Source organism: Muntiacus reevesi, chromosome 1, assembly GCF_963930625.1.
Source record: "Muntiacus reevesi chromosome 1, mMunRee1.1, whole genome shotgun sequence".
NCBI lineage: Eukaryota > Metazoa > Chordata > Mammalia > Artiodactyla > Cervidae > Muntiacus > Muntiacus reevesi.
Window position 1 is genome coordinate 217,603,186 of NC_089249.1, and position 25,943 is coordinate 217,629,128.

Sequence of the window (25,943 nt, forward strand, 5' to 3'; positions counted from 1 at the left end):
GAACTGAGGCATTTGACGACTGACTTGTTTACAGGCATGGGATGGTAAATGATAGGCTGACTTTCAGAAGCTGGAGTCTCATTAACTTGCTAACTGTCAGATGCAGGGGTCACTGCTGCTGATTTTTAGAGGATGTGTACTGATCCAAAGTAATCTCTAATTAATGGTGATTACTTGCTTACAACTTGAGACTATGACCAAAAAACGTCTTTTCTTTAACATGGAGAAGAAGACTTTCAATTCTCAGTTACCATCTCCCACCCTACCCCCTGGGCTTCCCTGGTGGTTCAGACAGTAAAGAATCTGCCTGCAATGTGGGAGACCTGGGTTTGATCCCTGGGCTGGGAAGACCCCTGAAGGAGGGTATGGCAATCCACTGCAGTATTCTTGTCTGGAGAATCCCCATGGACAGAGGAGCCTGGTGGACTACAATCCATGGGGTTGCAAAGAGTCAGACGTGACTAAGCTTAGCACATACCCCACCCCCAACACCTAACCCTCCAACTTTGGTCTTTTCTCAGTCAAAAATATAGGAGAGACTATAAAGAATTGTTCAGATCTGTGGAGGTACAGTTTTCAGCTAGCATTGCTATTTAAGTAATTTAAGTGCCAATTATTGAAACAGAAATACAGCTCTAATTGCTCGATTTTCATTATCAGGAAAAAAAAATACAACTTAATTACATTAAGGGCAACTTAAAAAAAATCAACACAAGATGCAATTCAAAATCAGTCCACACAAGACATATTCACTATATACAGGATACCTGTCAAACTTACTTGCCTTCTTAGCTTTCTTCTCACTCACCAACCTCATTTATTTGCTTCTGAACACCATCTTATTTGTTCTAATATATTGTATCCTATTCTCCAAATGTGCTGTTCCTGTTTTAGTTTGGATCTGATTTATCTATCACTTGAATTATCATAGCTCAGATTTCTAGGCATCAGTCTACACAGCTTTAATAAATCCTAAATACATTCTCCACACACTGTTGCCAAAACAATGTCCTTTCCTTAACATTTTTAACTGACTATGAGTTTCAGGATAAAATCTAAACTTCTTTGCATGGCAAATAGGGCTTTTGTTATCTGGTCTCTTGCCTTCTACTCAAACTAACACCTGCCATTCTCCTGATCATTAGTTTTATACTTGAATTTCCACAGAGATGTCACAGTATTAACCACCTCTACCTTTCCTCATATTTGGAAGGCTTATCTCAAACTCTGGAGAGTTCTTATTATTCTTTCAAAACCTGACTCAGGGATCATTGCTTCTGGAAAACTTTCTCTGATGTAATCAGGCTTCCTTAGGTTCAATCTCTTTCTTCATGTCCAAATTGCTACAATGTTCTTGTACTGCAAAATATTTTCACAATCTATTTGCCTGTTAAAACAACCACACTTGTATACACTGACATAATTTGCTTTACTCATCTGATAGTTCCTCAACTCTATTCCCTTTACTTCATTCATAGCTTCCTAAAGGTCTGTGACTTTTTTTATTGACGTTTCCAGTGTGCAATACAGTACCTGCCCCAAGGCTAGGAGAAAAACAAACCACTGAGTTGTTTATAATTATTCCTTTTGTTTTCCTGAAATTGTTTTGATACTAAAGAACACCAAGAAGGAAAAACATACTCTATTTCATGACGTGATCAATGCACCTTTCAACATTTTGGCATATATGCTAGATTCATTAAACTACTTTTGACAGGTCCTTCTGGTGTGAAATTAGAATCTATATTATTAAATACATATATATTAAACATTTAATAACTTTCAATACTGTATTAAATACTTTAAATAGCTTTGAAAACTGCTTATTTTTTCATTTAATATCCCTAAGATGACAGCTCACAGTATTTAGCAAATACACTTTCGTAATAAATTAATTCAGAGCAAAAAAAGAAAAAAATTCTGAGTAGAAAATTTGAAATTTATAGCAATTACTAGAAGAACAAAGGAAGAAGAGAACAGACTTTTATTTCTATTTTTAAATGAAATCCATGCACAAAGTTTGACAGCAACTAAGGAAAAGGACTAACCCCAGAAATTGAGAGGTAGTTTACAGTTCATTTTTATCTTTTATTTGGTCCTTTTTTCTAAAAATGTATAATTTCTTTGACCACATCTGTTATATGCTATTACAATGTCAGTTATTTTAAAAAGCATTAACATTTAATTTATTTCAATGGGAAATCCAGTGCACACCTCCCCTCATCACCCAGATTCTTATAACAATTACATATGACAGGTAGACTACACTGCTGTAGAGAGAAAACAATTATTTTATAAATGCCCAAAATCAATGTCTCCAGTCAGGGATTCTTCATTTTAGGTTATTACTACTGTCTGACAGGCTTCCTCAATATGCATTACATAGGTTTGTCCTTAGGATTTATTATCTGATGAGGACTAAATTATAGAAAGGCTTTTCATATCCATTACATTTATTACATCACTCTCATGTATTCTGGTGAGCTTTGGTTTCAGAACTTCACACATGCAAATCTACTTCCTAGGGGTTCTCTTCAATATGAATTTTATAATGATTAGTAAGAGATGATCTGTGATTGAAAAGTTTCCCGCATGTATTACATTCATAGGGTTTCTCTCCAGTATGAATTCTCTGATGGGCAATACGTGATGAGCTTTGTCTAAAAGTTTTCCCACATGTATTACATTTGAAGGGTTTCTCTCCTGTATGAATCCGCCGATGTTGAATAAGAGCTGAACTTTGGCCAAAAGATATCCCACATTCTTCACATCGATATGGTTTCTCTCCTGTGTGAATTCTCTGATGATTACTAAGGGATGAGTTACATCTGAATGTTTTTCCACACTCATTGCATTTATAGGGTCTTTCTCCAGTGTGCATTCTCTGATGTTGAATGAGAGCTGAACTTTGTCTGAAGGCTTTCCCACACACTTTACATTTACATGGTTTCTCTCCAGTATGAATTCTTTCATGAATAATAAGTGTTGAGTGGGAACTTAAGGCTTTACCACATTCATTACAATTATAAAACTTCTCACCAGTATGAATTATTCGGTGTCTATTAAGTCGTGAAATAGAAGTGAAGCCTTTTCCACATTCATTACATCTGTAAGGCTTTTCTCCAGTGTGAATTCTTTCATGTTGAATAAGAGATGCACTCTGACTGAAGGCCCTCCCACACTCACTACATTTAAAAGGTTTCTCTCCTGTGTGAATTCTCTGATGATAACGAAGGGATGAACTAGACTTAAAGGTATTACCACATTCATTACATAAGTAGGACTTTTTTCTGGAATGAATTCTCTGACATCCAGGAAGGGATGTACCACAACTAGATGCCTTCCTACCTGGATTATATTTATAGGGGTTTTCTCCAGCATGGATTTTTTGATGTATAAAAAGGCCTGATCTTCTGCTGAAGGATTTACCACATTCTTTACACCTATAGGATTTCTCCACAGTATGTGTTCTTAAATGTTTATAAAGGGAGGTACTGAGAGTGAAGGCTTTCCCACATTCTTTACATATATAGGGTTTCTCTCCAGTATGAGTTATTTGATGTTGAATAAGTGCTGAACTTTGGTTAAAGGCTTTTGAACAGTCTTTACATTTAAATAATTTCTCTCCACTGTGGTTTTTCTCATGTTTACGAAGGGATGAAGTATTAATGAAAGTTTTCTCACACATACTACATTTATAACGTTTCCCAGCTGTGTTGGTTTTTTGTTGATTAAATAAACTGAAATTTTGTTTGAAGCTCTTTTCTTGTATTTCACATTTTGTTGGGGTTTTTTCTCTTGGGATCACCTGTTGCCTAAAAAAGACTGACGTTGGGCTCAAATTTTGGCCAAATTGAGTATTTTTATGTTTCCTCTCTATAGTGAGGATTTTTTTGTGAGTGACTGAAACTATCTGTAAACTTTCTTTTTTCTCCTGCTTTTTCTCTAATCTGCCTTCATATCTGCAGGGTTTTTCTGATTTGAAGTCCCCGGGTCCACTCCTTTTGGATCTTTTCATTATCAGTTCCTGAAATGAGTGACCTTGTGTTTGAGTTGACTTTGTGGTTTTATAACTGTTCTTCCATCCTGGAGAGGAAAGAAAAAACTGAAAATGTTTCATGTGATACAGCATTTGGCTACTAAATGTATAGACTGAATATTTACAGTATTCAAATAAAGTCTCAATATTTGGCCAAAAGATAATAAGAAAAACTTAGGAGATTTAATTAAGTAGTACAGAGAAATAAGCCAACACAAGCTGAGAACAAGAGAGTGGAGAAAAGATTAAACAAACCCATTTAAAGAGGGTGAGTGTAAGAGTGACCAGGAGAATCAGTTAATGGAAAAATGGAGAAGAAGGATTAAAAGAGGAACCATAAATTGAAAATGGCAGTCTGGGATGAGAGTCCAAAGCCCATGACAGAATTTTAAATTATCTTCTTGACATTTCTCTTATTTGTATAATCATTCATAATCTGGAAAGTCTTCATCCCTTTTCCCTCATGCCAAATTCCTTTGTATCATTCAGAATCCATTCAAAAGTTAACTGATGTTTCTAATTGTTTTGTAGGAAATAATATTTATTTTTAATTGGAGTATAACTGCTTTACAATAGTGTTGGCTTCTGCCATACAACAACATGAATCAGCCATAAGTATCCACATGTCCCCTCCCTCTTGAACCTCTTCCCCAACTCCCACCCCATCCCACCCCTCTAGGTTGTCAGAGCACCAGGTTGAGCTCCCTGTGCCTATAGCAACTTCCCACTGGCTATTCTACACATGGTAATTTACATGTTAATGCTACTCTCTCAATTTGTCCCACCTTCTCCTTCCCCTGCTGTGTCCAAAGTCTGTTCTCTATGTCTGCATCTCTCTTCTTGCCTTGACAATAGGTTCATTACTACCATTTTTCTAGATTCCATATATATGCATTAATTATGAAATTTGTTTTTCCTTTCAGATTTACTTCATTCTGTATAATAGGCTCTAGGTTCATCCACCTCATAAGAACAAACTCAAATGCATTCCTTTTATGGCTGAGTAGTATTTCATTATGTATATGTACCACAACTTCTTTATCCATTCATCTGTCGATGGATATCTAGGTTGCTTTCATGTCTGAGCTATTGTAAATAGTGAACACAGGGGTACTGTGAGTTTACACAGTCCATTCCTTTTATTATAGGCACTCATCACAGTATTAAAAAACATATATATATATTCTACACATGTAATTATACCTATCTATCTACCTATATCTAAATATATTTCACTTTCCTTTTCTATCCTAAATATTCTTTGCAAGCAGATTAGCATGCCCTTTTAACCTGCAGATCCTCCTAATGGCATCTGAATTATATACAAAATGTTTTACTAATCTTCCTCAACAATTTATATATAAATTTTTGAACGTCAAATACTTTCAATTACTTATATATTAATTTCACACACACACACATGATTCAAACACTTGTAGCAGTTGCCTCCAGGACAGTACATTACACAAGTAATGAGGGGTCTCAGAGCCACTTCAAACAGGAAGGAATTAGATTAATCTACTGAGGTAACAACAGGTAGGCCTGAAACCAAAGGTTGCAAGATAGGAAAGTAACCTTGCTAATGCATCAAGCAAGAGAGGCTATGCAAGCAACATATAAAAGAGTCAAAGATCAAATATAAAAAAGGTAAAAAGGGCTAACATGATAACATGGTAAAGAACAGAATTAAGTTAAATAAATTTTAATTGGGTAAGGATGCAATTAGTTGAATATTAAATTTTGCCAGGGGAACAGGTATACATATAGTTATTTATTTTCTCCTGAGTTAGAGTAACCATTTCAAGGGTTCCTCTGCATCTTACTGTATTTTGACATTTCTACTTGACATTCACAATCTGTGTACAGATTGTCTCTGCTTGGTGAACATAATATATTTTGCTTTTTGTTTTTCTTCTACCAGAGTTAACTTCTCAGTTTCCTTCATGGGTAACTTCTTCTATTCCCCCTTAAAAAGTTGCTTTCTCTAGAGTTTGGGATTTTTTCCCTTCACTCTACACATTCTCTTTGACTAATTTTATATGCACCCATCTTTACTATTTCTTTTCCTATTTTTCAAGGCACTAGTATTTGCCATGCAGGGCAAGTGAGAATAACACTCATTTCAAAAAAAATTAAATATCAATAAATCATTCATTCAATTAGGGACCACATCTTCTGGAAAAGCATACAGTGTGTATTTAGTGTAATAGCTTCTTTTCACTTAGCCAATCACAAAATCTTTCTGCTGTTTCAAAATCTCTCTCATCTTTCCTATTTACTGTTATGGAAAGAAGAGGTTTTTTTTTTTTTTTTTTTTTTTTTAAATTTTCTGTTCATACCTTCCAAGTTCCTTGTCCATCTAAATCTTGCTAAATGATCAACTTTCAATAACATTTGGGTAGAAGAGTGGGAGGCAGTCATAAAACTGGAGTACTTTCCCTGTGAACACCTGTCATTGGTTGCAGGCTACATGTGCCAGGAAAAAGAAAGATTCCAAAATTGTGGATTGTCATTAATAACGTAAAGTTAGAGATCCTGCCTTCATTAGCGACCTATACCTTTACATAGGCCTGTATGTAAAGACTGCTGTTTTATGACCGACAAGTTTACTAGAGCTCTTGAGCACTGAACTCGGGTACCTAAATGGTACTCTGCTTCTCATGCTTTAATGTTCTACCATAGTCTCCTAATTCTGGTGGCTCAGTGGTAAAGAGTCCGTCTGCTAATACAGGAGATGTGGGTTCGATCCCTGGGTTGGGAAGATCCTCTGGAGAAGGAAATGGCAACCTACTTCAGTATTCTTGCCTGGGAAATCCCTTAGACAGAGGATCCTGGCAGGCTACAGTCCATGGGGTTGCAAAAGAGTTGGACACAATTAACTTAACAACAACCATCACCACCTCTAGACTTCAGTCAGTTTAGTTGCTCAGTCGTGTCCAACTCTGTGTGATTCCGATGACTGCAGCATGCCAGGCTTCCCTGTTCATCACCAACTCCTGGAGTTTGCTCAAACTCATGTCCATTGAGTTGGTGATCCCATTCACCGGTCTCATCCTCTGTTGTCCCCTTCTCCTCCTGACTTCAATCTTCCCCAGCATCAAGGTCTTTCTAATGAGTCAGTTCTTCCCATCAGGTGGCCAAAGTATTGGGAGTTTCAGCTTCTGCATCAGTCCTTCCAGTGAACACCCAGGACTCATCTCCTTTAGGATGGACTGGTTGGATCTCCTTGCAGTCCAAGGGAATCTCAAGAGTCTTCTCCAACACCACAGTTCAAAAGCATCAATTCTTCAGTGCTCAGCTTTGTTTACAGTCCAACTCTCACATCCATACATGACTACTAGAAAAACCATAGCTTTAACTAGACAAACCTTTGTCAGCAAAGGTCTCTGCTTTTTAATATGCTGTCTAGGTTGGTCACAGCTTTTCTTCGAAGAAGCAAGCATCTTTTAATTTCATGGCTGCAGTCACCATCTGCAGTGATTTTCAGTTCAGTTCAGTTCAGTTGCTCAATCGTGTCCAACTCTTTGTGACCCCATGAATCGCAGCACACCAGGCCTCCCTGTTCATCACCAACTCCCGGAATTTACTCAAACTCATGTCCATTGAGTCGGTGATGCCATCCAGCCATCTCATCCTCTGTCGTCCCCTTCTCCTCCTGCAGTGATTTTGGAGCCCCCCAAAATGAAGTCTCTCACCATTTCCATTGTTTCCCCATCTATTTGCCATGAAGTGATGGGACTGGATGCCATGATCTTAGTTTTTAGAATGCTGAGTTTTAAGCCAACTTTTTCATTCTCCTCTTTCACTTTCATTCTTCTTCACTTTCTGCCATAAGGGTGGTATCATCTGTATATCTGAGGTTATTGATATTTCTCCTGGCAATCTTGACTCGATCTTGTGCTTCATCCAGCCCAGCATTTCACATGATGTTCTCTGCATATAAGTTAAATAAGCAGGGTGACAATATACAGCCTTGACGTACTCCTTTCCCAATTTGGAACCAGTTCATTGTTCCATATCCAGTACTGTTACTTCTTGACCTGCATACAGATTTCTCAGGAGGCAGGTAAGGTGGTCTGGTATGCCCATCTCTTGAAGAACTTTCCACAGTTTGTTGTGATCCACACAGTCAAAGGCTTTGATGTAGTAAATAAAGCAGAAGTAGATGTTTTTCTGCAACTCTCTTGCTTTTTCAATGAGCCACCTGATGTTGATAATTTGATCTCTTGTTCCTCTGCCTTTTCTAAAATCCAGCTTGAACATCTGGAAGCTCATGGTTCACATACTGTTGAAGTCTGGCTTGGAGAATTTTGAGCATTACTTTGCTGGCGTGTGAGATGAGTGTAATTGTGTGGTAGTGTGAACATTCTTTGGCATTGCCGTTCATAGGGACTGGAATGAAAACTGCCCTTTTCCAGTCCTGTGGCCACTGCTGAGTTTTCCACATTTGTTGGCCACTGCTGAGTTTTCTACATTTGCTGGCATATTGAGTGCAGCACTCTCACAGTATCATCTTTTAGGATTTGAAATAGCTCAATTGAGATTCCATCACATCCAGTAGCTTTGTTTGTAGTGATGATTCCTAAGGCCCACTTGAGTTCTCATTCCAGGATATCTGGCTCTAGGTGAGTGATTATAGCATCATGGTTATCTGGTTCATGAAGATTTTTTTGTATAGTCTTGCTCTCTGCCAAGTCAGTCGCCACATTGTAACACACTAATCTTTCTAAAAATCTCATTTTACCATGCTGCAAACTTCCTTAAGATCCTCCAACTTATCTTCAACTTATAAGGTACAGAGTACTTAACAGGGTGAACAAAGTATGTGATGATCTAACCTTTGTTCAGCTTGGAACTCATCTCCTTTCCCTGGCTTCTTGCCAGGTATGCTGAACTACATGCAATTTCCAGAGCCCTATATTTTTGTTTTTTTGTGTGTGTGTTATCTTCGCATATGCTGCAGACATCCTTTCCATTCCCAAATACTTATTAAGTGCCTACTATGGGTCAGGTAAAGTTCTAGGGAATGTAGAGAATGTGATGACTAAGAATTTCAGTCTTTAAGGAGCTTTTACCTTGGTTTTGTGCTTGTGTTTGTGTGTGTGTGTGTGTGTGGGAAGGTGTGACAAATAATAAGTAAATAAATAACAACCATATGGATGTGTGAAGCAAGAGCTTCCTAGGTGAAGGAAACAGCAAATATCAAAGTGTGGTGACTTCTGAGACACAGCAAAGAGGCTGTGTGGCTACTAGAGTGCATTGAGCAAGAGAGAAAATGGTAAATAATATTGAAGCAATAGGTAGAGGCAAGTCATATAAGGCCTAACAGGTCATGTAAGGACTCTGAAATTTTATTCTGTGTATGTTGGGAAGTCACAGGCAATTACATCCTCACTCAAGTTGGCTACTGTGTAGAGAACAGTGTTGACACACAAGTAGAAGCAGGAAACAGGGAAGATTACGAGGTTCCTGTAGTTAAGTAGGTGAAAAAGAAGGTAGAAGTATATGGTGACTGCATTCTTATCACCTATTAACAGAACTGGAATTGTTAGTGGACTGTGTGTGTTGAGAACTAAAAACTTAACCCTGATTGTGCCAAGATGGAGACTTTTCATGGAACTACTTTTCATGGAACAGGAATAAAGCCCCACTGGAGTGCACAGAAACACTGGGAGAAACATCAAGTATAGAAATGCTTTTGAAAAGTTTTGTTTAAAGGAGAATAGAGAAACAGGATTTGGGCAGTTTTAATTTTTTAATGGAAGTAATTACAGCTACAAGGTTCCATACCAATAATGGGAAACTCATTTCACTCGACTTCAAGTGCCAATAGCGTAGTCCAAAATTCATGTTGCGTGTTGAAGGGGACATGAGTCCTGGATTGTGAACATCCTAACTCTTCTCTATGATCTGTTTAAAGTTTCTGGTAAGTCCACAGAAGTGTCTCCATAAGTGCAGTTCAACTTCTGCTCTTCTCAGAATCAAGCCTAAGCCTGAGTTATGTCATAAACAAGGCTATAACTTAGGTCAGAAGTTTAGAGACCAGGTGATCTTGCCAATGACTACCACCCCAACTAAAATCTGTCATTAGGTCTAGATTCTCTTCCCTCAGTGCTTATGAATCTCTGTGAGTCTCTCTTCAATCTTCTCTTCCCACATGAATTCATCCACTCCCATACCTCCGATGTCAATGACTATACTGACTCTCAAAACACTTTAGAGAGTTATTTCCAGTTGCCTGCTAGATTTTTCCATTTGTGTATTTTTCTTCAAATTCAGTTTGTCCAAATCTGAAACCAGTACATTCCTTTCAAACTTTTCTTTTTGTGTTTCCTAGCTCTGAATTACATCATAACCTCCTCAGCTCCTTTGCATAAATTCTTAGTTTGATCTCAGAACCTTCTCTCTCCTGCATTCCATGTCTAGTCAGTCATCAAATTCCCTTAAATTGTATCACTAAGATGTTTCTAACAACCATCATTAATACATCCAAGTTTGGGACCTTCTTACTCTATGGTGACTGTTGCTATTGACCTTCAATTTAATCCTTTGATCTGTTTCTCACCTTTCCAATATTACTTCCTACCAAACTTAACCTTCTTTCTATATAGAACTCATTTCAAAAAGCATTGATTGTACTGTATTTAACTCATTCTTCAAATATTTAAAAAGCACCTACAATATGTTAGGCTCTATCCTAGGTACATGATCCACAAGACATTCCAGATCTGGTAATGAAAAGAAACAGTTAACTTCTTTAAGGAGTTTACTGTTTTGCATTAGAGACAAAAAAGGAGTAGGCAATCACACTGCAATGTGATAATTTGTACAACAAAAGCACAAGACAGAAATGGATACAAATGTGAGCATAGAACAGCATCTAAACTACCTTCAGATAGTAGTGAGCACAAGGAGGGAAGGCATACAGGTGTGGTCAAAAGTTTGGGGAAGAAATGTCTAAAATGGTATTTTAAAGGCTTAGCCATAGATTAGATGGATAGGGTAGTGTGAAGGCTAAAGGCAGCATTAAAATCTTTGAACCCAAGTCAACTTTTCAGACCTATATCCTTTCCCGCCTTATTCTACAGGTGGTCAGATTCAAAATTATTCCTATAAAAATGTCACATGCATTTGCAGTCTCAAGACTTTCCACAGTCAGAGAACTGAGGGAGCTATTTGCTGAGAATTATACATAACACCACAATGGGGACAGAACTACACACCTGGAAATGTATTCCATAATGATTATGTTGATGAAAAAGAGAAATGCTGTTTTAAAAATTTTGTATTTGAAATTCTAATTTTTAAAACTTCGTATTACAGAAAATGTTTAACATGTACAAAAGTAGAGTGAGTTGTACAATGAATGGCCAAGCCAGCATGAACAATTACTAATGCTGTTACATTTATTACCTTGTTATGGGTTGAACTGTATCACCAAAAACATGTGTTGAAGTCCTAATTCCCAGTAACTCAGAATATGACCTTATTTGGTAATAGTAACTTCACAGATTCAATCAAGTTAAGATGAGGTGATTAGGGTGGGATCTAATATGACTGGTGTCTTTATAATAGGGAAATTTGGACACAGGCAAGCACACAAAGATCATGTCAAGATACCCCCGGAAACACCAAATAACAACAGAAGCATAGACTGGAGTGATGCAGCTGTAACCCAAGGAACAATGACTGCTGGTCACCACAAGAAGGTAGGGAGAGGCAAGGAAGGACCCTATCTGGAGTTTCAGACTAAGCATGGTCCCACAAAACTGTGAGACAATAAATTTCTGTTGCTTAAAGCCACACAATTGTGGTACTTTGTTGGAACAGGCTGAGAAAGCCAAAAAGTTCACTCAGGTTTTTCTGTAAGATGTTATGGAAAAGCTCAAATGAACTTTTTGGCCAATGCAAAATAACTCCCTTATATCTCTTCCATTAGAGTATGCTAAAGTATGCTAATGCCCTATTATATCATTTTATCAATATTTCAGAACACATTTATCAAATATAAAATTCTACTTATAAACACAACCACATATTTTTACTATATCCACCAAAATCAACATAATTGTTTGAACTTATTTTTGCCTGTAAGATAGTAAATGTTCCTCACTCAGTTCCAATGTGCTTCTCAGGGATGGTTAAAACATCAATAAGCAATTCTTGGATACCAACTGGGTGTCCTACAATCCAACTCTAACATTATCTATAATACCTAGTATGCATGCTTAGTCATATCCAACTCTTTGTGACCCCACGGGCCATACATAGCCCACCAGGCTCCTCTGTCCATGGAATTTCCCAGGCAGGAATACTGGAATGAGTTGCCATTTCCTACTAAAACCTAGAGATAGTATCACATCCCACAGGTTATGGGCTCAGTTCCATAAGACTTCCCCCTGCCTCCTTCAGACATCTGTCACAAGCCCAGGTTATCATCTATACTTCTGACCAATTGGCTATAAATCAAAAGTTCCCACGACCCCCTTCTTAGGTTTGATTAATTTGCTATAGTGGCTCATAACTCACTTTTGCTTACTAGATCACCAATTATAAGAGGATATACTTGAGAAAAACCAGATGGAACAGATGTACAGGGTTGTATGGGGAAAGGGCATGGAATTTCTAGGCCCTCCCCAAGTGAATCACTCTCCCCAAATCTCCACATGTTCAGAAACTCAAGAGCTTTCTGAATCTGTCCTTTTGAGGTTTTATGGAGTCTTCATTACATGGGCATGATTAATTAAATCATTGGTCACTGGCAACCAGTTCAACCTCTAGGCCCCCTCTCCTCCCTGGTGTGGTACTAAAAGTTTCAACCCTTTCACCACGTGACTGATCCTGGAAACCAAATCCCATTCTAAGGTAGGGTCCAAGAGAAACATCATTAACATAACAAAGACAGCTTTGGGGCTCTCATCACCTAGGATTTCCCAGGGTTTTTTTGTTTTTTTTTTAAATTTTGAGACAGATGGCATTCTTATTGAACTTTTATTAAAAATTAAGTCAGAAATGAAAACAAGATTATTTTTACAGGTACCATCTGGACCCAGCAGATAAGCTTGATTTATTTTGAGGGACATCGTAACAGAACCTACAAAGCTCTCTAACGGGAATACAGTCGGCACAATTGGGACCACACCAAGAGACCACCCGCTCGCCTCTTTTCTTCCCACATCCCACGTTATTTAGCAACAAAAAGCCTCAAGAACAAAAAAGCTAAGGTGTGTCATAGAAGTAACTTATAGACCATTTAAAAATTTTTATTTATTTATTTTTTTCATTTATTTATATTAGTTGGAGGCTAATTACTTTACAAGATTGTAGTGGTTTTTGCCATACATTGATACGAATCAGCCATGGATTTTAAGAACTGTACCCAGGCAGCTCAGGGGTAAAGAGTCCTCCTGACAATGCAGAAGACGCAGGTTTGATCCCTGGGTCAGGAAGATCCCCTGGAGTAGGGAAAGGCAACCCACTCTAGTATTCTTGCCTGGAAAATTCCATGGATAGAGGAGTATGGCGGGCTGCAGTCCATGGGGTTTTGGACACAACTGAGCACTCATGCGTCAAATATATATTTTTTATTATAAATCATAATATTGATATAAACCACTAAGGATCTTTATTTAAACTGCTGTGATTTAAAGGCAACTGAGATAATTCTTTTCTATGTGACTAAGTCAACAATATGATATACTATTAGGGTCATTTGTTTCATTTTGCTTTCAATATTTATGGAACACTTTTCCAGTTTTATTTAATTCTATCCTTATTCTCTTAATTCAGAGAGGGCAATGACATCCCACTTCAGTACTCTTGCCTGGAAAATCCCATTGATGGAGCAGCCCGGTAGGCTGTAGTCCATGGGGTCGCTAAGAGTAGGACATGACTGAGCAACTTCACTTTCACTTTTCACTTTCATGCATTAGAGAAGGAAATGGTAACCCACTCCAGTGTTCTTGCCTGGAGAATCCCAGGGATGGGGGAGCCTGGTGGGCTGCCGTCTATGGGGTTGCACAGAGTCAGACACAACTGAAGCGACTTAGCAGCAGCAGCAGCAGCAGCAGCATTCTCTTAATCCTTTGTTTTTCTTCTTTCACCTTACAGGTAACCTTTTCTATTGATATGTGTGTGCGTGCTAAGTAACTTCAGTCATGTCTGACTCTTTGCAACCCTATGAACTGTAGCTCGCTAGGCTCCTCTGTCCATAGGATTCTCCAGGCAAGATACTGGAGTGGGTTGCCATGCCTTCCTCCAGGGGATCTTTCCAACCCAGGGATGGAATTTGTGTCTCCTGCATTGGCAGCTGGATTCTTTATTGATCTGCTTTCATCCTTTCTTTTTTTTTTTAAATACAAGCAAATACACACTTTTTCTTTTTTGGTATCTCCTCTTTTCTTTGCTATCTGCACTTTTCCTCGCTTAGTAATACTATCATCTCACAATGGAATTTACAGAGATCTCCCCTCATTCCTTTTTACAGCTGCAAAGAATTTCTTGGTGATAATGTACCCAGTTTATTCAAGCAGATTTCTTTGATGGACAGTTGGATTAACTGGATTAACATTACCCAAAGCCACATACAATCAAAACCACCTCTTCTGCCTGGAAGAGAGTCAGCCGAAGACCATAGAAGTACTCAGAGTGAGAAAGCTTTCTATGAACTGACATGCACAGAGCTTCAATATATGCCAAGTGAAAGGGGTAGAATAATGTATGCTGTATAATATAATTGGAGTGGACAAAAGAAAAAAGAAATATGTATTTATATTTGCAAATAAGAGCTCTGCCAGCTGCTGCTGCTGCCTCCTCCTCACATCTCACCTTCTATAGTATCCCACATATGTTCATTTCTTCATGCACCTCTCATGGGCTCATATTTGGCTTCTATTCTTACCACCACTCTCTTTAAGGCAACGATGACCTCTATGTGATAAAAGCAAGATGTGCTCTTTAGTTTCAGCAGCATCCAATAGTGACTCCTCCTTTTCATTGAGAAGTTCTTTGCCTAAGCTACAGTAAGCAGCTGCCGGAGTTCTTTGCTTGAGCTCACCTCCACATTCTTCTCATGGTCCACCAGCCTCAATTTCCTTTGCAGCTTTTCAGTCTCCTTTGTGCACTCCTTCTTCTCTACCTGATCTTTAATCCTTGGAGTTCTGCAGGGTTCAGTCCTAGGCCCCCAATTCTTTCCACTCGGTACCCCTTCCACAGGTCAGGTTCATCTACAAACATTCTAGGCAAGACTTCTCTACTCTCCATACCTAATTATACAACATCCTACTCAAAACAGCAATTAGATGTCTCAAAGACAGCTCAAATTCAACATGCCTAAAATTGAATTTATGACTACTCCCTCCCTCCAACCTGTATAACCTATAAATGGCACCAGTTTTGAATCAAAACTTTAAAAGGCACCCTTCATACTTCTCCCTCAGTTAATCGATTACCAAGGCTTGTTTCTTCTAACATCTAAGTAAGTCTCAAATTCATTTAATTTTCCCTACCTCTACTGATACCGTCCTTTATGAGCCTTGACTTCAATGACACTAGTCTGTAGTACACTTTGTCATCCCTACAGGTTCATTTCTCTCTACCTAGCCATGAAATGCCAGAGTTTCTCTGGATTGAGTCCTGTCCTCTTTCTTGCTCTTGCTGTACCTTGAATCTACTCTACAGGTTAACTCAAACTCAAGCATTGCTTCAATTATCCTTTAGTGACAGAGTCTTCACATTTAATGCTCAGTTTATATTATGAGGGATGGAACTCTAAATCTAGCAGGCTATTTGACACCTTCACTTGAATAACTGGATCAGCCAAAAGACAATTCAATTTAATTCATCTAAAACCATATTTATACTAATCCCCAAATCTGATCTCCAAACACCACTATCTCAGTAAATGATATCATTGTCCATCCCAGAACAGGCCACAAACCAAGTGAAGCATCCCTGACAACTCCATCTCTTCTATCTTCCATATCTGATCCATCTCTAAGTCCTGCTGCTTTTATCTGCCAAACACCTCTGAAATTTGGTTCCCTTTTTTCTAGCTCTGTCACCACGACCTAACCAAGTCACTCATGCATTCACTAACTGGAAGCTCACTCTAACCAAGCACTAGTTTAGGTACTGAGGAGGTGGGAACAAATAAACAGACAATCTAGCATAAGGGAACTTACAATCCAGAGTAAGAGCAGATAATAAATAAATATGTACTATTTTGCAGTGACGAGTACTCAGAGAAAATAAAACATGGTGAAGGAATAAAGAATGTGGAGGACAAAAGACCATGTTCAGATGAGCTGTGACTAACTGATTAAGTGCCAACTGAGCAGAAACCTGTATAGTGCAAGGAAGTGAGTCATATGGGCTCCTGGCTGCCAGGAAGAAAAATGGTCCAGGAGAGGAAAAAGCAAGTGCAGAGGCCCTGCGGTGGGAGCCTATTTGGCCTGCCTGACAAACTACAAGGAGACCAGGGTGATTAGAATTCTCCAATAAAGGGCAGAGAGGAAAGAGATGAAGGTGAAAAGGTAGCCAGAACCAGACCACAAAGGCCCCTGAGGGCCATGCTGGGGGCTTTATATTGTGTTCTATGTGGCAGAAGCCACTAGAGGCTTTGGGCATCAGAGTGAGATAACCTGATCTACATTTTAAATAGACCATTCTAGCAGCTACAAGGAAAAAAGATATTGGTGGCAGGACAGGAAGGCAGGGGGCAAGAACAAGACTAACTTAAACATGTTAAACACACTTCACCTTGTAAGAAATCCACTGTTTAAAACTACTGCATGCTATTTCATTAGATTGCTGCTATATCCCCTACAGCACTTCTCTGCAAATTAGAAAAAGATCCCTACACTCTGTGCAGATGCAGCCCCAACAAATCTCAGCAAGTTGAAGGCAGCCCACAAGTGACTGCTCAGCTGACCATCCTGCCAGGTTCAGTCTGCCCTGAATTCTTGCATAAATACAACAAAGGAAGAGAAAAAGACAAAGAAAAGCACTTTCTCATCGGAGGGAATTGTTTACCCAAATCATCATTGGGTTTTTAAATTTTTGAATTAAAGAATATTTTTACATTGGGTGTAAACCAAACTCATGAGATGTTCAAGTTGATTTAATCACATTATTCCTGGTTTATATACATATATTTATAAACCATATGCATGCCATATAAACCACTGCATGCTATAGCAACAATCTAATGAGACTGCTCCCTGAAAGGAAAGTTATGACAAACCTAGACAGTGTATTAGAAAACAGAGATACCTTTCCCCAAAAGAGCCCATATAGTCAAAGCTACGTTTTTTCCAGTAGTCATGTATGGATGTGAAAGTTGGACCATAAAGAAGGCTGAGCACCAAAGAATTAACGCTTTTAAACTGTGGTGTTAGAGAAAACTCTTCAGAGTCCCTTGGACTGCAAGGAGATCAAATTAGTCAATCCTAAAGGAAATCAACCCTGAATATTCACTGGAAGGATTGATACTGAAGCTGAAGCTCCAATACTTTGGCTACCTGATGCAAAGAGCTGACTCAATGGAAAAACCCTGATGCTGAGAAAGACTGCAGGCATAGGAGAAGGGGATGGCAGAGGATGAGACGGTTGGATGGCATCACTGACTCAATGGACATGAGTTTGAGGAAACTCTGGGAGATAGTGGAGGACAGAGGAGCCTGGTATGCTGCAGACCATGAAGTCACAGAGAGCCAGACACGACTGAGCAAATGAACAATTATATACATATACACACATATAATATACATAGTATTCCAGAAAACTGATTATAGACTTTGGACTCATTTCTTAAGTAAGAGACTCAGATGAGATGTGTACCTTTTGAGTCATTCCCTCCTATCTCTCAATATAAAACATATGGATCTAGGGATGACAGTTTGTTTTCCCTTTTTGCTTGTTTTTCCTATTTGTGAGTAGTTTTGAAGTGAAAATAATATTTTAAAAAACATATTCGGAGGCAACTAGAGATCCTAGGAGTCCTACCTTGGAAGCATAAGCTTTTCTGTCACTGGTTATTTAAAGAGTTGGTTTTTGGCTCTGGTCTAGAGTTAATAATTGAAGTGCTTCTAAGAACATCCAGGTCCTTCACCTGAGCACACAGGGAAGTGAGTTCCTCTTGGAATGAAATTGCTCCGAGGGTACTTTAGCCCAGGAAGATGGGGGATTCATCAGGGGTGCAGGAGGGACACAACACATGCCAGCACTCCCAGGACTCCCCATCTGACTGTCACCTTTGACCAAAGAGAGGAAGTTCACTGCATCAAGAGAAATGCACACACTGGTTGGCTCTGACGTCTTTACCTCCTCCAGACACCCACTCAGAGCTTTCCTTCAATTTCCCAAACCTGAGAAGGACTCCACATCTCTGCTAAGTGGCCTTGGGGTCTCTCTGGACAGCTCTGGACTCCAGTCATACTTTCTATTCAGTTTAATCCAACTAATACTTCACTCAGGAAGGGGGCCTCATGGATCAGAGTCTCCTGAGGTGAAGGGAAAGGGAACAATTCTTCCTTTTCTTCCTCTGACCTTTCATGCCAGACTCAGCCCATACCTGACAGAGGGACTGGCATCCTTCCTAACTCTCCACTGGTTCCTCGCTGCCTGAGTTCTCTGTTTACTCTGTGGTGGTCTCCAGAAATTCCCACAAAATTAGTGTATTTCTCCCAAATGACAGTTAAAAGATATAAACAAAGAAAAAGTGTGGTCTCCACCTCAAAAGATCTCACCTTGTACGATCTCACCTTAGGAAGAAAGCATTCTCCTAAAGGTGTGTGGGCTTTAGGGATGGATATGGCCTGTCCTGCAGTCCATCTGCTGGTGACTTCTTCTCAGGCTCGATCACAGATTCTTCCCTCTTAACCCATCTCATAAACACTGAGGGTTCCTGGGACTCTTGTCTGCTCCTCTATTCCTTTATCTGCTCAGCTCAAGGCTTCAAATGCCACCTTCGCACTGACGCTTCCCTGACCTCCCTGTTCAGTTCCAACCCATAAATTCTTCTACAGCTGTTTATGGGTAACCTGTACCCGTATTTTGCTCACATCTCAAATGAAACCCATCCCACACCAAACTTGTCCTATACCTTTAAAAAAAGGGGCCCCTATTTTTTCCTTCTGAACCCACTGCATGTGCCTTCTAGGTAAAGTCTTGCTTACATTATGCAATAATCTCCAGAAGGTTCCCACCTCTAGTTTTTCCTCACTTCAAATCTAAGTCCAACAATGTTTTTGAAGTGACTATTCTTATTCAATTCAAATTACAAAATACGGACTTAATTAATATATTCTCTGTCAAAACTTTAATTATATTACATGTAAATAAAGTCACTTTTCATCATGCCCATTCTCACTCCTAATCCAAATGGAACTGGTTACCAGGTTAGGTGTCCCCTGACTTTTCTCTCAGGACTTACACACCTAGTATGCATACCAACAAACATACATGTAAGTTTCTCTAGACATAAATGGTGACATGTCATAACCGTGCTCCACAATTTGCTTTTTAGTCCCTTACGTGCCTTGGAGCTCTGCCTCCACCAGTGCTCTTTCTTTATGGCTGTGGTGTTGTCAGTGTAGGTGTGCTTGGCTTCTTTAAGTATGATTTTACTGAAGGTTATCTATAGTATCTCAGACTGAGGCCATGTTTTCTAGAATATAAAGGACCATATAATTCTTCGGTTTAAAATCCTTGCGTTTTTTCCAGTCAACCATGGACAGCTCCCGTCCCTAAGAACTGAACCAAAGCGCTTCATAGTGTGACCCCCACCTGGCTTTCTAATCTATTTCCTTCCTCATCTCTTTCTATTCCCATGACCCTGGGCTTCAGTCAGAATGAATCTGCTGCAGTTCCTTCAATACACTAAGCTTGCTGAATGAATACTTGAAAATGCAGCTCTCCTCTGAAACAACAGGAAAGAGTTAAGAAAAAAGATCCTGAGAGAGTCACCTGTGAAGTATCAGAGAAAAAGAGGAAGCTTGCAAATGGGGGCCTTAGCATCCCTTCTCTACCACTTCTTGAGCACTGAGAAGCCAGAAAAACTTCCTTGACCAACATCTTCAAGTCACACACCCACTCATTTACCAGACTGCTGCCTGCAGAGATTCCCCACCCACTCACCTAGAGAGGTGCCTCCAGGGCTTTCTTTCTCTACCTTCCAGGGATCTTCTCCTTGCTGCAACAGGGAGATCACTTTGGGTTTGGGAAATAGGAGTCCTGCTCATAGAGCAAAAAAAGAAAACAAAAAGACTTGATTTTGCCTTGACGCAAAAAAGAATCTGAAATCTGAGTAGAAAACTCAAAGGATGATACAAAGAACTTCTGTGGGGTGCTTAAGTTGTGACCCCACGATGTGAGGGGGTATGTTAGGGTAAAGGCAAGGGACAATGCAACATTTAGTTGTATGTCAGTGAGGCATGATAAATGTGCAGCCTTGATTAATAGGGGAAAAACAGTTTCCTATACAAGAGGGAATATGCATACACTGTTGAATGCATGTTACATATACAGACTAAATTAACATTTGTAACAGGTATCTATGGAAAGGATTATGTATCAAGAAGCTTGCTTAAAATGAGAAAACACTATTTGACCCCTTTGAAAGATGGCAGCAGTCAGCAAACTATGGGTTTCATATGCCAAATCTAGACTACCATCTGTTTATGTATGGCTCTTGAGCCAAGAACGGTTGAAAAAAAAAGAATATGTTACAGAGACAATATATGGCCCACAAAACCTAAAATACTTACTCCCTGGCCCTTTAAAAAAAAAAGTTTGCTGACCCCTGTAAAAGATAATTGAGAAAAGCAGGTGTTGGGCCAAAGAAGAGGGTTGAGGGATGCTCTGTTAAAAGATGAACAAACACATCATAGCTCAGTCTTAGAGGGAAAATGAGGGAAGTGCCTACAATGAGGGAATTTCTAATGTGCAGCTCTGTAGACTGTCCCATCCATGGGACAATTTCATGCCTATGAGGGGGAAAAAGTTTTTCGGATTTATTTATGGAGATCCAGTTTGTACACTGCTAAGGCAAAAAGACAAAAAAACACTCAGATAGTTTTTAAATGACCCAGGGCTTTTATCCAGGAAATCAGGTACTGAGGTATCCAGATTTCTGAATTCTATATCTACAGGGGAAATTTCCTTACCCAATGAGACAAGATTACTATAATTCTCCAGCATCACATCTTGGTACAAGTTTCTCTGAGGAGGAGCCAGCTTTCTCCACTCATCCCGTGTAAAGAGCACAGCCACATCTTCGAATGTCACTGACACCTGTAGAGACAAGCCATCCCAGCTCAGCCAGGACCACCCATCACACAGGGTGAAAAAGGTGGCAGTGGGTAGTAGATGGGCTACCATGAAATGCTTCTATACTATTCTGGGTTGTGAAACTTCCAGATCATTTGTTTAATGAACAACTGACCTGTGACAAATATATACTGAGTAGCATGAAGTATGAACCAGGCCCTGTTAACCACTACAAAAGATGTTTGGAGGTATTAATGCTATTAGTGGGAGTGTTAATTAAAATAGTCTTTCTGATGGCGATTTGATAATACACATTACAAGCTTTAAAATGTGCATATTCTTTAATGCTCCAATTACTGTATTTGTTTGATAATGAACAGTGAACAAAAATATACATAAAAGGATGTTTATCGTCGTCCTACTAACAGCAAAGAAATGGAAACAGAAATAATCACTGAGAGGGATTAGTTTACATAACTTAAGGCACTATATTTGTGCTCCTTGAAACTTGAAGACAGTAACAATGGAAAGTAAAACAGCTATCATTTATTGAAAGCTTTTTTCAGGCCAAGTACTATTCTTAGAGCTTTATATTAATCTTTAGTGTAAATCTTTGTCTTCACAACAACCCTATGAAATTATCTCCACTTTACACATGAGAAAGCAAAGGAGAAATTTATCTAAGTCACACAGCTGGTATGAAGGAAAAATCACTCCTCTTGTAAGTCTCTTTGACTCTTAACACAGTACTATTTCACTTTTGACACCAGATGTGGGGGGTTTTCCATACACCAAGCAATTGTGCAACACCTGCTGGTACTCAATTCTGACACTGAGGGTACTGTCAGATCCACAGGTTAAAGGATCAGTACCACAACACTGGCCCCCCTTCAATGTCAATCACAAGTCCAGGTTGTTACCCGTGTTTCTGACTGACTGGCTATAAATTGGAGGTTTCCACAACCCTCTCCTAAGGTTTGATTAATTTGCCAGAGTGGCTCACAGAACTCAGGAAAACATTTACTTACTAGATTACTGGTTTATGATAAAAAGAATGTAACTCAGGAACTGGCAGATGAAAGAGATGTACAGGGAAGGGCTGCACTATGGATTTGCCATTCTCTCTGACTCTTTAAATGTTCACCTGGAGAACAGCCTGAACCCTTTTGGACTTTTATGAAGGTTCATTACAAAGGCATGATTGATTAAATAATTGACCGTTAGCAACTGATTCAACTTTCATCTCTTAGGGTGGTGGTGGGTGGGTAACATGCGTATAGGGGACAGGACTGAAAGCTCCAACCCTTTAATCAAGCTTCCCTGGCAATGAGTCCCCATCTTTAGGTGGGGTCCAAAAGTCGTCAAACTAACTCTGGTGTGAATGAAAGGCCTTGTTATGAATAACAAAGCACATCCATTTTGCCTTCATTGCTCTGAAGTAATTTCAGGGATAAAAATCATTTATTACTAATCACTTAGAAAATTACAAGGGTTTGGGAAATTATGTGCCAGAAACAAGGACAAAGACCAAATATATACTTCATATTATAAGTCACAATATCACAGCTGGTCAGTGGTAGAGATAGAATTCCAATCCAGGGAACATCAAAGGCTTCATACTTAACCACTCTGCAAAACTTCCTCTCGACGCCTACCTCACAGGATTAAGAAATAAATGAGATAATCCATACAGTGAAGATGAGTAATGATGTAATACAACAATGTGAATGTTATTTAATGTCAATGAATTATATACTCAAAAATGGTTAAAGTGGTAAATTTAGTCTTATGTATATATTATCACAATGAAAAATTAAAAGAGATTAGATCTGGTAGACAGTGCCTGAAGAACTATGGATGGAGGTTCATAACATTGTACAGGAGGGGGCGACTAAAATCATCCCCGAGAAAAAGAAATGCAAGAAGGCAAAGTGGTTGTCTGAGGAGGCCTTACAAATGTGAGAAAAGAAGAGAAGTGAAAGGCAAAGGAGAAAGCGAAAAATATACCCAGCTGAATGCAGAAGTCCAGAGAATAGCAAGGAGAGAAAAGAAAGTCTTCTTAAGTGAACAATGCAAAGAAGGTGAGGGTGAAAAACCCCACCTTCCCTAAGACTTGAGACGACAATGAACTCACCTGAGATCTTGCTTCCCTCTGTTCAGTAGCCATGTCTTCTTTCTGGGCAGTGTCCCCTGAGGATGGGTGAAGTCTCCAGAGGCCAGATCTGAGGGAAGACAAAGCGAGCCAGGAGGAAGCCCCTTCTGTTTTCCACCCCTCTGAATCAGCAGCTCTGAATCATTTACACTCCCTGAGAATGATGCCAAGTGCCCTCAGAGAAGGAAGTCAGAAGCAGCCAGGGGTAGACAGGACCAGACAGAAGGGCTGGGTCATCCTGTTCCAGGCCCAGCTCTTTCCCTGGCTCAGTGAAAAACGTCCTAGGATTCAATCATCATCAGCAGCAGCAACTCCTTGAGCCTCATGAAGTGCCAGGCACTACGTGCATTACTGAGCACGGTTGACACGGTCAGCCCCCATTTTATGGATCAGGAAACTGAGGGCAGAGTGGGAGCAACTTGCCCCAGTCCATACAGCCAGGGAGGCTGGCATCTGCTCTAAACTCCCTGCGTGCATATGTGACAACTTTTCTGCACTTCGAGTCTTCCCACCCAATTCGTCCTCCTCCTTGCAAGGAAACAGATTTTTAGAGAAAACTGCTTTGGAAAGGGAAAATATCAGTTCTCCTATAGCGGAGGAGGCTGCTGTCTTGAGAAACGAGGTACAGACAACCAGAGACCTGGATTCCAGTCCTGATTCTGCCACTGGGGGAAGCCGGCGATTCACTTCACAGGCAAAACAAGCCTGTCACTAGGGAGAGCAGCGGCGACGGTAGGGGAAGGAAATTATTTTATCACGTTCACTGCCGGCCCAGAGCAATTCAAACGCCGGAAGGAGCCAGGCAGGTAGCGCGCTGGGAACCTATCTGGAGGAAGCAGAAGGATGGCTGAGCTCGGTCAAAAGGGAGGAAGTGTCCGACTTGTGGCGTTCAGGGCACGTCTGTGGGAGGCGGTGGCGTGAGGTGGACGGAGCCCGGATGCCCCGTCCTCGGCCCGCTGGCGCCCACAAAGGCCCAGCTCGCTCATGCTGGGCCTGTGTCCCGCGCCCCGACGCCGCATCCTCCCGAGGCCGGGTCTTCCCTCCCGCATCCCGCCGACCCTCCGCCGCTCACCTCACCGAGGCCTCTGGGGTTCCGTGGGCTGCAGGCGGAAGGCTCCGGAATTGCCACAGCCTGACAGCAGCTTCGGGTCTGGACTCGCCCGAGGTGCTGCCTGGGCCAACCTCAGGCCAGGGGGCTGCTCACGCCAGCTGCAGAAGCCAGGCACCCCAAGTAGGTACAGGAGGGGCGGGGCAGGGGCTGTCGCTATACCCTTCTGGGAAATGTAGTTCACGCGAGAACCCAAGGATTCTGGGACGTGTAGTTCGCTGCACTTGTCTGCGAGGAGAGGCCCCGTTGAGCTCCTCACTCGCCCAGACCCAGACCCCTATTCGTCGTCGCGCTCTGTGGGCTGCTGACTCCTGGGTTCCCAGTTCTTCTGAGAGGAAACGGACGTTCATCGAGGACAGTGTCTTGTATCTCTGCATCTGTGTAAATGATAGTCAGGTCAAGTAGACCACCGTCAAGAACAAAACTATTTAATTAGCTGTAAGGGAATTAACGTCTAGGGTGCAATTTCCATTGTTCTCCTGAGCAAGGAAGGTCCTCTTCTATTTTAATTCTCTTCAAATAGCCCTCTTCCCAGTCACTAGAGGACTCTTAAAATTATGCAGTGCCCAATGGTGTTAAACTCTCTGGAGTACCACAATCTAGGAATACTGAAATGAGTTCTTTTCTGGGAAGACTTCTTCCCTGATTACTGAAAGACCCTACATATGGGGCTTCCCTGTCTTCAGTCACGTTTCTCTTAAAAATGGGGTTTCCAGGTCCTAAGCGGGAGAAGGCGATGGCACCCCACTCCAGTACTCTTGCCTGGAAAATCCAATGGACGGAGAAGCCTGGTAGGCTGCAGTCCATGGGGTCCCTAAGAGTCGGACATGACTGAGTGACTTCACTTTCAATTTTTACTTTCATGCATTGGAGAAGGAAATGGCAACCCACTCCAGTGTTCTTGCCTGGAGAATCCTAGGGATGAAGGAACCTGGTGGGCTGCCGTCTATGCAGTTGAACAGAGTCGGACACAACTGAAGTGACTTAGCAGCAGCAGGCCCTAAGCAGGCTCTGGAACCAGATACTTCAACAGTTTGGTAGTGGTGGTAATTCAATAGTGCCTTCTCTTCTAGTCAGGGCTTCCCTGATAGCTCAGTTGGTAAAGAATCCACCTGCAATTCAGGAGACCCTGGTTCAATTCCTAGGTCAAGAAGATCTACTGGAAGAGGGAATAGGCTACCCACTCCAGTATTCTTGGGCTTCTCTTGTGGCTCAGCTGGTAAAGAATCCACCTGCAATGTGGGAAACCTGGGTTTGATCCCCAGGTTTGGAAGATCCCCTGGAGAAGGGAAAGGCTACCCACTCCAGTATTCTGGCCTGGAGAATTCCATGGACTGTATAGTCCATGGGGTCACAAAGAATCGGATATGACTGAG

The 25,943-nt window shown here is 40.5% G+C and overlaps 1 protein-coding gene across 8 annotated transcripts; it reads right to left on the bottom strand.

Moving 5' to 3' along the window:
* Nucleotides 1–1,968: 1,968 nt before the first annotated feature.
* On the bottom strand, nt 1,969–24,699 carry ZNF354A (zinc finger protein 354A). 8 transcript variants are annotated; one of them, XM_065918334.1, is made up of 6 exons: nt 24,532–24,699; nt 24,218–24,285; nt 23,442–23,529; nt 21,205–21,331; nt 20,177–20,272; nt 1,969–4,086 (listed from the first exon to the last, which is right to left on the bottom strand). In XM_065918334.1, exons 3-6 carry the CDS (start codon nt 23,472–23,474, stop codon nt 2,522–2,524), a joined length of 1,821 nt encoding a protein of 606 aa, XP_065774406.1. In that variant the 5' UTR covers nt 23,475–23,529; nt 24,218–24,285; nt 24,532–24,699; the 3' UTR covers nt 1,969–2,521. The 8 variants fall into 8 exon arrangements, with proteins under 8 accessions (XP_065774406.1, XP_065774404.1, XP_065774405.1 ...); XM_065918332.1 differs by having other exon boundaries at nt 24,100–24,285; XM_065918333.1 differs by lacking the exon at nt 24,218–24,285.
* Nucleotides 24,700–25,943: the final 1,244 nt, after the last annotated feature.

Excerpts from the sequence above, each read along its gene's own strand:
- ZNF354A (XM_065918333.1), bottom strand. The coding sequence starts at position 23,474 with ATGGCTACTGAACAGAGGGAAGCAAGATCTCAG. Across the intron at positions 21,332-23,441 it reads AGAGGGAAGCAAGATCTCAG|GTGTCAGTGACATTCGAAGA; the intron begins GTGAGTTCATTG and ends TTGTCTCTACAG. Across the intron at positions 20,273-21,204 it reads TAGTAATCTTGTCTCATTGG|GACTCCTATTTCCCAAACCC; the intron begins GTAAGGAAATTT and ends CTCTATGAGCAG.